Here is a 13891-nt window from a genome sequence, read left to right as displayed (position 1 = left end):
ATTGAGACTCTTAAGTCATAAAGTACTTTAAACAGGCATAATAAAATAGGTGTGTTCAGATGAGACAACAAACCTGTTGATTTTGGACCCTTGTTCTGTTGGAGCATCATTTTTTGGGGGTATGTGGGATTCAATTAAACTATTTTTTATAGGTTTTGTAAGGTTTTTTTTTGAGGTATAGTTGACATATAACATTGGTTTTAGGGGTACAACATGATGATGTGATACATATATGTATTGCAAAATGATCACCACAATAAATCAACATCGTTACCATAGGTTTTTTTTTTCTTTGTGATAAAAACTTTTAAGACCTCTTTTAGCAACCTTCAGATATGCAGTATAGTATTAACTATAGTTATCAAGCTATACGTTTCCATGACTTACTTATTTTGTGCCTTTTGACCTCCTTTACATCATTTTTAACCTTTAGTTAGCCCTTTTCTTCAAAATCAGGTGTTTTTTTTTTTTTTTAAAAAGTAGGCTCTAGGCCCAGCATGGGACTTGAACTCACAACTCTGAGATCAAGACCTGAGATTGAATTGGACACTCTACCAACTGAGCCACCCAGGTGCCCCCAAAATAAAGAATTTTTAATGTACTGTCTCTGATGCCATTTTTTGCACATCGATGATCAAAGGCTTAAACCTTTGCCAACTACACAAAATAAATTTCTTTTGACTCAGGAAGTCATACCAAGGTAGATAGAAGGACTGATACCACTGGGAAGGCAGTACCTCCTCAACAGGGAGTTCTAGTGGGGTGTGTGTTTGTTTTTTAAAGAGTGCAAGCTCCAGTGGAGGGTGGGGTGGGTGAAGTGGAGAGAGAGAGGAGCAACCAGACTCCTGCTGAGCATAGAGAGCCCCACATTGGGCTCTATCCCAAGACCCTGAGATCAAAACATAAGCCGAAGGCAGACATCTAACCGTATAACTGACTGAGCCACCCAGGTGCCCCCGGCAGTCTTTCTTAAGAATCACTTATGCAGGGACACCTGGGTGGCTCAGCGGTTGAGCGGCTGCCTTTGGCCTAGGGCACGATCCCGGGGTCCTGAGTTCAAGTCCCACATCGGGCTCCCTGTGAGGATCCCGCTTCTCTCTCTGCCTGTGTCTCTGCCTCTCTCTGTATGTCTCTCATGAATAAATAAATCTTTTTTAAAAAATCACTTATGCAGCTGTGTGTGTATTATAAAGCATAAAGCATATCCATACCTGTTGGAAGCAGGGTATGTCCTTTTTTTTTTTTTTCTTTTCAAATAAACATGGCTTAAGAGGTAGAGAAATCCAGGTTTGAATGCTGGCCGCAACACTAGTCAGTATATGACCGATCACTTAATCTCTTTGGCTCAATTTTCTCATTTTTAAAAGGGAAATGTTGTTAGTTTCTGTTAGTTGTATGGGCTGTCAGGTGTAGATGAGGTGATGTACCTCACAGAGAAAAACTCACAAATTCTCACCACACAGGGCTCCTGTATACCCCTCCTCCCTGACCACAGTTACCTTCTTAAACCTGAATTTTTTACCTCAGCATGCTTCTCACCCATCTCCCATCATGTTAAACACAACAGTAGCACTCACATGTTCCTGGAATAACTTGACTGGAATCCTACCATTCTGTGTGGACAGAAGTTTTTGCATAACTTGATAATTTTGAAGTTTGGAATCTTTGGCTCAAGCAGTTTTACTTCTGAGAATTTATGTAATAGAAGTGTTGTACAAGGGCATAATTTTTTGTGCAAAGGTTAGATTGCAGCATTACCTGAATTAGTTGAAAATTGGTAATTACACATGCACATGCATGGAGAGAAGTCCTCAGTGGTGAGTCTAGCTGGAGGAGTACCGTTTAATGGGCTGGGGGGAGGGCACATGAGTGACGCTGGGGAGAGATCAAGCTGCATCCTTAAAGAACCAAAGTAGAACGTGTTATTTGTAGCATGTTCCCATTTATTTTTTTGGTTTATTAACTCCATCTCCCACGACCTCCACCCACTGCCCCATGAGATGGGTCTGCCTGTCCTAACCTAGTTTTCCACATCTTCTCCACTAGGTTTGGTCATTCTTCTTAGCACTTTGCCTCGAAGAATCCAACTTCTATGGGCTTGGTACTTTATTTACGTAATTAGCGGTATAGAGGTTACAGTTGTTTGGGTCAATGTAAATTTTTCTGATTGGTTTTTGATAACTCCTAGACAAGTTTTTGACATTTTCAGATTTACAGATGTTGTATCTATTTGTCTTATCTAATAGTTCCCTTTTTTTCATTTCAATTTCTTAACTGGTACATAGGCGACAAAAGGTTCTCCTTTAAAGAACCAGCCCAGGGCAGCCCGGGTGGCTCAGCGGTTTAGCGCCGCCTTCAGCCCAGGGTGTGATCCTGGAGACCCGGGATCAAGGCCCACGCCGGGCTCCCTGCATGGAGCCTGCTTCTCCCTCTGCCTGTGGCTCTGCCTCTCTCTCTGTTCTCATGAGTAAATAAAATCTTTAAAAAACAAGCCAGCCTTTTTGTTAGTTCCAGTGTGTTTCTATTTACTAATTTAGTTTTTTAAAAAATCTTTGCTTCAGAGGAAGGACACTATAAAGACTACTAAAAAAAATTCCTACCAAACAGTGTGAGTACTATGTCCTGTGGTGGGACAGCACCTGGTAAGTGCATGTTGAGGGACAAGTGGAACGGCTGATTCATCCAGACGTGGGTTTCTGTTGTTGATCGGCATCTCTCCAGTACACCCCTTGGTACCAAGTACTACTACTCCATGCTCTCTGCTTGCACTCTGGGCTTAACAGCAAGAAGATGGAGCTAATATGCCCCTGGTAATTTTTGTGTTATGTGTAAAGAGGGGTGGTCATTTGGTAGACAAACACTAGGTACCACAAAATTTGTTTCCACATCCTGTTAAAAATAAAATAAAATAATAAATAAATAAATAATGAGCCCAGTGTTGCTGTTTCATTTGAGATTTTTAGAAACTGCTTAAAATGATATTTCTAAAGATTTTCCTAGTTCCTGGGATACTTGAAAGCAAAACTGTTGACATAATTGTTCGAGATTTTACAATTTAGGGAGAGTTTGGTAAATTAAAAATTAGACTGAAACTATTTCATGGCTCTTTGTGAACACATTACAATACTTGAGGGACCAACCTGAGTACTTGAAAATGGAATTTATAGTATCCTACCTAATAGGAATGTAAGAAGTCTTGAGAGAATTCTGTGAAGTGTTTCTGACCAAGAAGTTAATGTGTACATTTCTTACTACAATGTATCTTTTTTCCTTTTTTTTCAATGTATCTTTTAATATCTCTATAAATCTTAGTTGTTAGGTGTACTTAAAACCCAAATGCATTATAAGTTAGTGTATTTATTCATCTAACTTAATGTATTCATCTAGTGGCTCATCTTAAAATATTTCTTGGCATATATGGGAAGTCTGTACCTGCCTCTCAATTTTGCTGTGAACCTAAAATTGCTCTTAAAAAGTTTTAGAAATAAAAAATACTTTTAAAAACATTTCTTGGAATAAATTTCTTAGAATTGACTTATTCTTGGAAGCATGTTTTTCTTAATGTTATTAGAAAGCAAGTATTGAAAAAAAAAAGCAAGTAATGGGGTGCCTGGGTGGTCAGTCGGTTAAGCGTCCAACTCTTGATTTCAGCTCAGGTCTTGATCCTCAGGGTTTTAAGTTTGGGTTCCTCAGTAGGCATAGAGCCTACTTTAAAAAAAAAGTAATCAAGTATTAATGTATGAACATGTACTGCCTCGAACTTGTAGCTCGCCAGTAACATCACTGAATCTTGGATTAGCCTTTTTACCTTTTTTTTGAACACAGTCACTGTATTCTCTTGAGTATGTGTCCATTAGCCTTACAAGAATGACCATTTGAAGGGAGATGGCTGAGGAAGGACATAGTTGGCTTCAAGTGGGAAGTTGAGAAGTGAAGTACACAGGTAAAAATCCATTTTTGAAAAATCTTTTAGGAATTAGCCTTCAAAGTGTTTTCCAATTTGCATGTTAAGAGGCAAAGGGAGGGCAGAGATGGGAGGATTAATGAATTGTAGGGGAAAGAATCTTAGGGCATTTTTTACTACTAAAGTGATAGAGTTCTCTTCTAATCCTGTCCTATGCTTGGGTGTGGTTGTATACTGCATGGTGGTGGTAAGGTTTTTATATGATTTAGTTTTAAGTAACGAGCTTCAAGAGTTCTTCCCTTTGAGAAGAGTTCATCAGGTATGTGTTTACAAAGTAAAAGCTACATGGATAAGGTGCAGAGTTGGTGTCCTTGGATGCAGCCGTGTTTGTTGATGTGTGGCCCAGAAGTTCACTTGTCAAGGATCTAAACTGTATGATTTTGACTTACCTTCTAAATCTGTAAATCAGGGACATCCTAAAGTTGAAGAAAACTGTGTAGAGAAAAGTGACCTTTTAAATTCAAATGCTTTTGGGATGAATAGATGTTCTCAACCTCAGGTAAATTCTTAGCAACAAACTCTTGTTGACCTAATCTTCCTACTGTATGACAATGCCCCCCTCCCTAGGCCAATGATAATAGCCCAATTTGTACCAAATACACATATATGTCCTGTCTTTCCAACAGCAATCAGAAACCGAGACCGTTCATCTGTTTATCCCAGCCCTGTCGGTTGGCGCCATTATCGGCAAGCAGGGGCAGCACATCAAGCAGCTTTCTCGCTTTGCAGGAGCTTCTATTAAGGTACTGTTCTGTCAGCTGTGGCTCTTGGTGCTTTAATGACAGTGAGTTACAGGAACAAGAGTTGTTTTGCCACTTCATAATTTGAATTGAATGTGGCAGTGTGTATGGGGTCACACAGGCCATGATAGGAAACCCCAAACAACAGCCTCAACAGAGTACGCTGAATTCTTAGAAGTAGTTGGGGTAAGCAGTCTGGCGCCATTGTGGTGGGTTTGCCCCACCAAGTCCCTGGACTTACGTTTGTTCCAGCTCATCCTCCCCAGGCCTGGCCTTGGTCCCTCGTGATCCCAAATGTCACTGTTCTGTGCTTTCACAAGTCTGTGAGCCAGCCAGTTGGAGGACACTGAGAACCTTTCTCTTACAGAGGTTTCTTATTAGCTGCCGTAGGATATTTTTATTTCCATTTCATTGCTCAGAAACTGATCATGGAACGCCCGGGTGGCTCAGCAATTGAGCATTCGTCTGCCTTGGGCTCAAGATGTGATCCTGGAGTTCCAGGATCGAGTTCCGCATCAGGCTCCCTGCAGGGAGGCTGCTTCTCCCAATGCCTGTGTCTTTGCCTCTGTGTCTCTCTCATGAACAAATAAAATCTTTAATGGGAAAAAAAAAAAAAAACCCTGATCATGAGGCCAGACACAGCAGAAAGAGTAACAGGGAAATGTTCATTGAAATATTCTATTACTATGGAAAGTGGAATAACAAATACCAGAGGACAGCTAATGGTATCCATCAACTAGATAACTGTGTGCTCTGAAGACTCTGTATTTTGATACGCTGAGAAATAATATAACATACATAGGTCATTGGGTTTTAAGAAATGCACAAATTGATAAAGGCTCCATACAATGGCAGTTTTCTTCAGGAAAACATCAGTCTAGGGATCCCTGGGTGGCGCAGCGGTTTAGCGCCTGCCTTTGGCCCAGGGCGCGATCCTGGAGACCTGGGATCGAATCCCACGTCGGGCTCCCGGTGCATGGAGCCTGCTTCTCCCTCTGCCTATGTCTCTGCCTCTCTCTCTCTCTGTGACTATCAAAAATAAATAAAAATTAAAAAAAAATAAAATAAAATAAAAATAAAATTGGTTTTAAAAAAAAAAAAAAACAGTCTATTGGGGTGGGTTTTTTTTTTTAATTTTTTTTTTTAAATTTTTTTATTTATTTATGATAGTCATACAGAGAGAGAGAGAGAGAGAGAGAGGCAGAGACACAGGCAGAGGGAGAAGCAGGCTCCATGCACCGGGAGCCCAATGTGGGATTCGATCCCGGTTCTCCAGGATCGCGCCCTGGGCCAAAGGCAGGCGCCAAACCGCTGCGCCACCCAGGGATCCCAATGTTAATATCTTTTTTTTAATTTTTATTTATTTATGATAGTCACACACAGAGAGAGAGAGGGGGGGGGGGCAGAGACACAGGCAGAGGGAGAAGCAGGCTCCATGCACCAGGAGCCCGACGTGGGATTCGATCCTGGATCTCCAGGATCGCACCCTGGGCCAAAGGCAGGCGCCAAACCACTGTGCCACCCAGGGATCCCTTGGGGTGGGTTTTTTTGTTGTTGTTAATGTTTTATAAAATTTTTCTTTAAAAGAATAGTACTGGGGTGCCTAGGTGGCTCAGTGAGCCTCTGACTCTTGACTTCAGCTCAGGTCATGATCTCAGGATCCTGGATTGAGCCCTGTGTCTGGCTCAGTGTTTAGCCAAGAATCTGCTGCTTTCCTTCTCCCCTTCCCTCTGTCCCTCTCAAATAAATGAATCTCTAAGTACGTAAAATCTTTAAAAAATATATAGTACACAAAAAAGTTGAACTCAAAAGTTTATAGCATCTTTATTTCCAGCTGTCCCTAAATGGGAAGCAGCACATATTCAGCAACTGGCAAACAGATAAACTGTGGTCCATCTAAACAGAAAATATTAAGAACAAACTATTGATACAAATTGGTTGAATCTCATGTTACATGCTAAGGGAAAGAAATCAGACCAAGAGGCCGCTACTCTATGATCCATTTGTAGAAAAACTGGAATTTTTCTCTATAGAGAAAAAATTCAGTGGTTGCTGGAAATTGGAGGTAGAAGGAGAGGCTTGAATACAAAGAGAGATAGGGAAGAATTGTGGAGCGTAATAAACTATTTTTATGTTGACTGTGGTAGTGGTTACTACCTGCCTATGCATTTGTTACCAAAAGAATGAATTTTACTGTATGTAAATTAAACAGTTAATAAAAAAGCAAAACACAGAACTAGTCCTTATATGCTCTATTGTAGCAAAAGATAACAAAATACATGAACAGGAAATGCAGCCAAGACAGACAGGTAATGGAAAAGAGATGTTAAAAGATTGAGGGGCGAACCAGCTTTACTATCCTGCTGGTTTCCTGATCAAAGACTTAAATCTTTAACACATGCAAAAAGAACCTAGTAGATTGGCTCTGGAAAAACTGCAATGAACCTTTCATGAACGAGAACTAAGTATTTAGTATTCAGTTCTCTCCTTTTCAGGCTTCTTGAAGGATTTATAATGAGAGTAAGATGTTTGTTTCCAAGAAAGCATGTAACATGCCTAATCTGAAAGATACACCACCATTCTTAACATTTTTGCTAGATTTACATAGACATAAATTTCATGTACTAAATAGGCATATATTTGGTTATTTGCTGATTATCTGTGTTCACTTATTGGACATTTAGACTGTTCCTAACTTATCCTACACAAACAGTGCAGTGACGAACAGAGTTCTCTTAGCCACATTGTCACCTACAATCTTATTCTTTAAGGTAAGTGTATAAAAGTAGATTTGATTAATCAAAGGGCATGTATTTTCAGGCTTTTCAGAGGTATAGCGATTTATGCTCTTCAGCTCAGTGTGTAAGTGCCCTTAGCCTCAGCCCTCCCTCACCAGTATTGACAAAAGAAGTCTAGTCAGAAAGATAAAGAATGGTATCTTTGTTCTAGGGGTTTCCAGTGAATAATTCTAAGAGCTTAGACTAAAGGGAAGTAATTATTTGCTTGTTTTCTAGACTCAGAATTAGCGCGTGCCCAGCATAAAGTAGGAATAGTATTAGCATGGCTCTAGGTGACAGAGGGAGAAAAAGATGACTCCATTAAAAATGAAAACATTCTTTGATTATAAACATGTGGGAAGGGGTCTAGTAGACCATATTGGTAACTGACAGTGATCATATTCAATGGCAGAATTTGGGATAGTGTTTATCATATTTTCTGCTCATTCTTACATAGTAATATATTTTGTAAATAGAATTTGCTTCTTGCACAGCATATGTCTAGTTAATTTTTTTCCTTTTTAAAACAACTCATACCAGCTGGGGCCCCAAATCTTACAACTGTGGAAGAATGGTTTCCTTTCCCTTCAGCAGTCTGCAACATTTCCCCCAGCTTTTTGTGTGATTTCATGCATTCTGCAAAAATAGAAAAGCCAGTAACTTTTCTTCTGCTAAATTAATGTTTATTTCCTATGTTACTCTAATGAGCATACTCCCATAGTCTTAGATTTGTGAACACAGCAATTTCTTGCACATACAGAAAGCTTGGGGGTTCTGATGCAGACGGGCCAGAGATCACACTTTGAGCACTACTGGTGGGGTGATAAAGAGCATGGGCAGTGGAGACAGACTCGGGTCTCCCTCCAGCTGGATTAGCTGTGATCTTGGATGGGCCAGGTAACTCAGCTTCTGCAGCCTTCTGTTCTCCCACCGTAAAGTCCAGGCAGCACCTCATTAGAGCCTAGCAAGGAGAAGCTGAGATGGCATGCGGATGTTTACATCTGGGCCAGCCACAGTGTGAGTGCACAGTTCATGGCAGGAGCCAAAACTAATGAACCCATGTTAATCACTGCCAATCTGTAGCTTTCTCCCAGAAGGCTTTCTCTTCTCTAATACATTTTAGTAAGTCATGCATAAATGTGAGGCTGGTGTGTGTAACATTTTTATCAGTGGCACCTGCAAGTGGCATCCTCCCTTGATGTGTCTGTTACAGATTGCTCCAGCTGAAGCACCAGATGCTAAAGTGAGGATGGTGATTATCACCGGGCCACCAGAGGCTCAGTTCAAGGTATGTGCTCTAGAGTGCATGCTCAGGTAACAAATGAATGGATTCATAGAATGTTAATGCCTTCTTTTCAGAAACTCTAAACCTGCTTTCTCCCTTAAATATATCTAAAACCCGTAAAAACAACCTCCCAATGGAAATTCACAAGACTAACATAGAAACATACCCAAAGTTATATTTTAAAAATAAACCAGACTTTGTTTCAATTTTGAGTGTTTTGTGATGGTTGCTGTATTTACTTATCTCCCAAAGGAGAATTTGTTCAGTGCCTTGTTACTATGTGAAGATGAGACCTTTAAGACTGAAATTTACAAACTTGTCTGATTATTATGCTGTGTTAAACTTGTTCCCAAATATTCCCTCTTGTCCTTAATTCTTCTGGCATTTGTCCTGGTGTGAACTATTGTTCTTATATTTTGGGGTTTGAGACCTTTGCAAGCTGGAGTACCCCTCATTGTATACTGAGAGTCGACGAAGAGCAGGGACCGGGCATCCAGGCTGCCAGTTCAAATACCAGCTGTATCATTTATCTGCTGTGTGACTTTGGGCAAATTACTTAAACGTTTCTCTGGCTAGTTACTCAGCTGTAAAATGAGGATTTGAAAACCCATGAGTTTGAAACAAGGTTATTAGGTATAAAGAATATATAAAGTGCTTAGAATATTGCTTCCCACGTAGGAGGCCCAATATAAATAAGCTGGTGGTGGTGGTGGTGGTGGTGGTGATGGTGGTGGTGGTCAGCAGACTCAGGGTGAATCGGACTAAGATTCTGCCAAATTGTCAAACAGTCCTTCAGGTATGTAATTTCTCCCTAAAACTTAGTACAAGTGGCTATAAAACTATTGAATTAGAATAACCACACTATCCCTAAATGTCTTATTCTTAACACCTGGTCCCTGTGTAACAGGACAACTCTTGAACCTTAAACCTCTAAATGTGGCTAGTAACAATGCCTACTTCTCCCCAAATCCCCCCTTTTAAACTATCGCTTTCTTACATCTCTCTTTTCTGTGGGACATTTTTCAGTAAAAATCCGAAACTTCTTCATTTACAGGAAGAATAGGAAACAAAAGGAGGTGCTTTGAGATGTGGGTGCAGTTGGCTAGGCTCAAACTCAGAAGAAATTAGCCTCTCACACCAGCATTCTGGTCCAGGCAGCTGAAGTCCTAACTCAGAAGTGTTGCAAACTGCTTCCTATCCCAAACCTACAGGATCATTCACTTTCAGTTTGAAATCTTAAAAGATAAGCATAGGCGTCCATTATTGCATGTTTCTTCTTGGTGCTGAGCTCTTACATTTTTAATAAACAGAACTACCAGCTTGTCATTCCTATACTTGTTTGCTGGGAAATTCAGTTTGTTGCCCTGTATCCTTCAATACCCTTAGTCATCTTAAATGGAATATTTAAGAAAACCTATAATGCTTAAATATCATTTATGTGATCACTGATAATTACAAGTGAATTATTTTAGAGATCTAAGGGGTGATAAATCTCCTAACCCATATTTTTCTGATTTTGAGAGCTTTTGTTTTGAAAGAGGGATGTGTATCTTTGTCCTGTTTTTTTTTTTTTTTTTCCTCTGTCCTTTGTGTTGATGCCTAGATCTGTGGCTGAGACTTTGAGAATGAATGGAATATAGGGTACCAAGATAGATTTTGTTTTTCGGTAATCCCCTATAATGAAGTTCTCATTTCTGCACCACTGAAAATGTTGGGTACTTCTGTTTTTATGATTTGCCCTGGTAGCTTGTCAGATTAAACCAACTCTGACTTGTTTATCCTTTGGTATACAGGCAAGCAAATTAATAGTACATAATAGAAGTTTCTTAGGTATGTCTAGTTATATGCAGTAGGTATAGGGATGTGAGGACTATAAATATCAGAAGTGCTTGTTGACCTGATTTTGTAGCCTTATTATTTAAAGTAGAAGCCATTTGGCTGAGATGAAGAAATGTATTTAAATAGAAAGTATCCTTTCAGTGCTCGCTTTGGCAGCACATACACTAAAATGGGAATGATAGAGAAGATTAGCATGGCCCCTGTGCAAGGAGGACACCCAAATTCATAGAAAGTATCCTTTCAGCAGGTATGAGCCTACCACAGCTGGCTCTGTAGTTCTTCAGCATTTCTTCTACTCAAGAAAAACACAGTTACTTTCTTACTGAAAGCACGACAGGTTTTACCTTTTCGGATCAGAGGGCAAGTGATCATTTGTCCACAAAAATGATTTGTTTTTAGTTTGGGTGGCTAATTATTACCTTTAGTTCTTTTTGTTCAAAGAATAAGCCATATTCTTCGGTCAGTCATTTAGTTAACACCTCTGTGGTGCCCGCTTGTTCTTGTGAACCTAATTTGCCTCATACGCCATCTGTAACAATCAAATGCAGATGTGTCCCCATTCCAGTATATTCTGGCCATCTTTGAAGTTAATGGACCTTTTTTCCCTTTGTTAATGACACTAATAGGATATGTTCTCATCTTTAGGCTCAGGGAAGAATTTATGGAAAAATTAAAGAAGAAAACTTTGTTAGTCCTAAAGAAGAGGTGAAACTTGAAGCTCATATCAGAGTGCCATCCTTTGCTGCTGGCAGAGTTATTGGAAAAGGAGGCAAAACGGCAAGTACTTCAGCAAAACCTGTGCAGTGGTATGAAAGGGAAAGCATTGAAAGGTACTTAGGAGTTCCAAGTCCCTGAATTTTGGCTAATTTATAAAAAGCAGGATCACCTTGGCCCAGGTTTGGAGAAGACTGCCTTTCGTTCTTCCTGAGTGTCGGTGTCAGCTCCTAGTGAAAGTAATGCCTCTCTGACCACTTTGTGGGAGAGGACTACTGGCTCGTGTATAAGGGGCACTTAGCACTGTCGGTTGACATAACTCCAGCTTTTTATTTTTGCACATTTGATCAAAAGAAAACTTTTAAAAATTTCATCTACCTTTATAATCTACCTCTGTAACAAAAAAGTAAATGGTTTCCAGCTTCTCTTTAGCACAAGTAACTTCTAAGTTGTTTTCAAAGCTGTTTACAATTTTGAAGTAATTGAGAGCACACGCTTTGGGATCTGACTTTCAGGGATGAAGCCTAGTTCTGCCATTCACCTGTATAACTGGTCAGGTCAATTTCTTTGGTTAAGTCTTAATCATCTTGCAATGGGCACAATACCGATAACCTGATAGAATTATTGGTGGATGAGATGAAATTTGTAAAAGCCACAGTTTAGTGTTTGGCACGTAGTTAAGTGCTCAGCAAATGGTAATTTTTTTAAAACCTCAATTTGACATGATCTGTATTTATCTTTTTCAGGTGAATGAGCTCCAGAATTTGTCAAGTGCAGAAGTAGTTGTCCCTCGTGACCAGACACCTGATGAGAATGACCAAGTGGTTGTGAAAATAACTGGTCACTTCTATGCTTGCCAGGCAAGTGGGCTCTAATGTGATAAGCTCTTTTGCTTCTTTCATGCATGGGAGCAATTCTCCTGGGGGCGTGCCCCCACCCCAAATAAATATTCAAGGTTGGTTGGTGCTTAACACACTTAATCCCTTTTAGCAGGTAATTTCAAACTCTACTAGCAACTAAACTAGTATGTATCTTTTGATTAGGTAGAAATTTCAGATCTTTTCTCTCTCCTTTTGCAGGTTGCCCAGAGAAAAATTCAGGAAATTTTGACTCAGGTAAAGCAGCACCAACAGCAGAAAGCTCTGCAAAGTGGACCACCTCAGTCAAGACGCAAGTAAAGGCTCAGGAAACAGCCCACCACAGAGGCAGACGCCAAACCAAAGACAGATTGCTTAACCAACAGATGGGCGCTGAACCCCTAATATCCAGAATTACATGCACAAGTTTTTACCTAGCCAGTTGTTTCTGAGGACCAGGCAACTTTTGAACTCCTGTCTCTGTGAGAATGTATACTTTATGCTCTCTGAAATGTATGACACCCAGCTTTAAAAAAATAAAAAAATAAGGGGGGGGAGGGAAAGAGAGGAGCTCTGCACTTCCCTTTTGTTGTATTCTCAGTGTAACAAATATTCTAATTTTTCTTAATATACCCCCCTATTGCCAGAAATTGGCTTAATGATGCATTCACTAAATTCATAAAATATAGTAGATTGCTCCCAAATCCAGTTGTTAAAATTGGATCAGAATAGAATGATTACAAGAACTTAAATGGTAAGCTATTAGCATAGAACAACTGTTCTCAGTTTTATTTTTATCTAACACTAACATGAATAACCTAAGGGAAGTGCTGAATGGTGTTGGCAGGGGTATTAAATGTGCATTTTTACTCAACTACCTCAGGTATTCAGTAATGCAATGAAAGCAAAATTGTTTCTGTTTTTGTTTTTTTTTTTTGTTTTTGTTTTTTGTTTTTTGGAAAATTTTATATACTTTATAAAGATAAAAGTCCAACAGTTTTTTAAAAAACTTAATTAGCTGACAGGAAAATAACAGAAAATTTTTACTTCTGGCTGGTGACCGTAAAGCTGGAAAATTAATTTCAGGTTTTTTGAGGCTTTTGACACCATTAGTTGGAAAATCCAATAAATGTTCAGTGATACGGAGCAGTGCCTATATTTGGAGAGCAGCAATACCATTTCATTTTTCGTTTATGGTAGGGAACCTTTTCGATGGTACTAACAGAGCAAAGTGGTTGCAGGAGGTTTTGGAACGGCTAGTTTAAAAGGCTTCGGGAGACTTCAGTTTTTTTGTTTGGCTATGTGATTAAATGCATAAAAATGCTTTGTGCTTTAGACTATCACTACCTAAAGTGCATCGATGATAGATGCAGCCCCTGTGGACTTTAAACTGATTGGTAAAAAGCAAGCTTCAGCTGGTCTTAATGGGATGCTTAGTTTGCCAACACACTTCAGACCAGTTGGTCTACACTTTGAGCGGACCCCAACAGAATTGCTTTGTGAAGACTAAGGGGGTACTCAGACGGTGTGACAGTGTTTAAAGGCAATATCAAGGCTACATCTCCATGTGCCAGGCACTGTCATGAGCCTCACTAAGCTATTTTGAAGATTTTTAAACAATGATAAATCAAGAAAACTGTAAGGCCACCTAAAATATTATATAAAATACAGCAGGATTTCTATATTCTCTGCAACTAGTTATTTGAAAATAAGTC

At 39.6% G+C, this 13891-nt stretch overlaps 1 protein-coding gene and 1 non-coding gene across 2 annotated transcripts in view; both read left to right on the top strand.

Annotated features, from left to right (window-relative positions):
* IGF2BP3 (insulin like growth factor 2 mRNA binding protein 3) overlaps positions 1-12652 on the top strand; it is a 148844-nt gene extending 136192 nt beyond the window's left edge. Inside the window, exons 11-15 of the mRNA XM_041727810.1 lie at positions 4591-4707; positions 8695-8769; positions 11251-11382; positions 12066-12179; positions 12399-12652. Of these exons, the coding sequence (XP_041583744.1) occupies positions 4591-4707; positions 8695-8769; positions 11251-11382; positions 12066-12179; positions 12399-12497 (537 nt within the window). The 3' untranslated portion in view covers positions 12498-12652. The remainder of the gene's footprint in view (positions 1-4590; positions 4708-8694; positions 8770-11250; positions 11383-12065; positions 12180-12398) is intronic.
* LOC121475188 lies at positions 10746-10847 on the top strand. The gene has a single exon (XR_005983655.1). It is a non-coding gene; the product is annotated as a U6 spliceosomal RNA (small nuclear RNA).
* Positions 12653-13891: the final 1239 nt, after the last annotated feature.

The sequence above is a fragment of the Vulpes lagopus genome, chromosome 13 (assembly GCF_018345385.1).
Source record: "Vulpes lagopus strain Blue_001 chromosome 13, ASM1834538v1, whole genome shotgun sequence".
In the NCBI taxonomy this organism is placed as follows: Eukaryota; Metazoa; Chordata; class Mammalia; order Carnivora; family Canidae; genus Vulpes; species Vulpes lagopus.
This window is presented reverse-complemented; position numbering and strand designations above follow the sequence as displayed.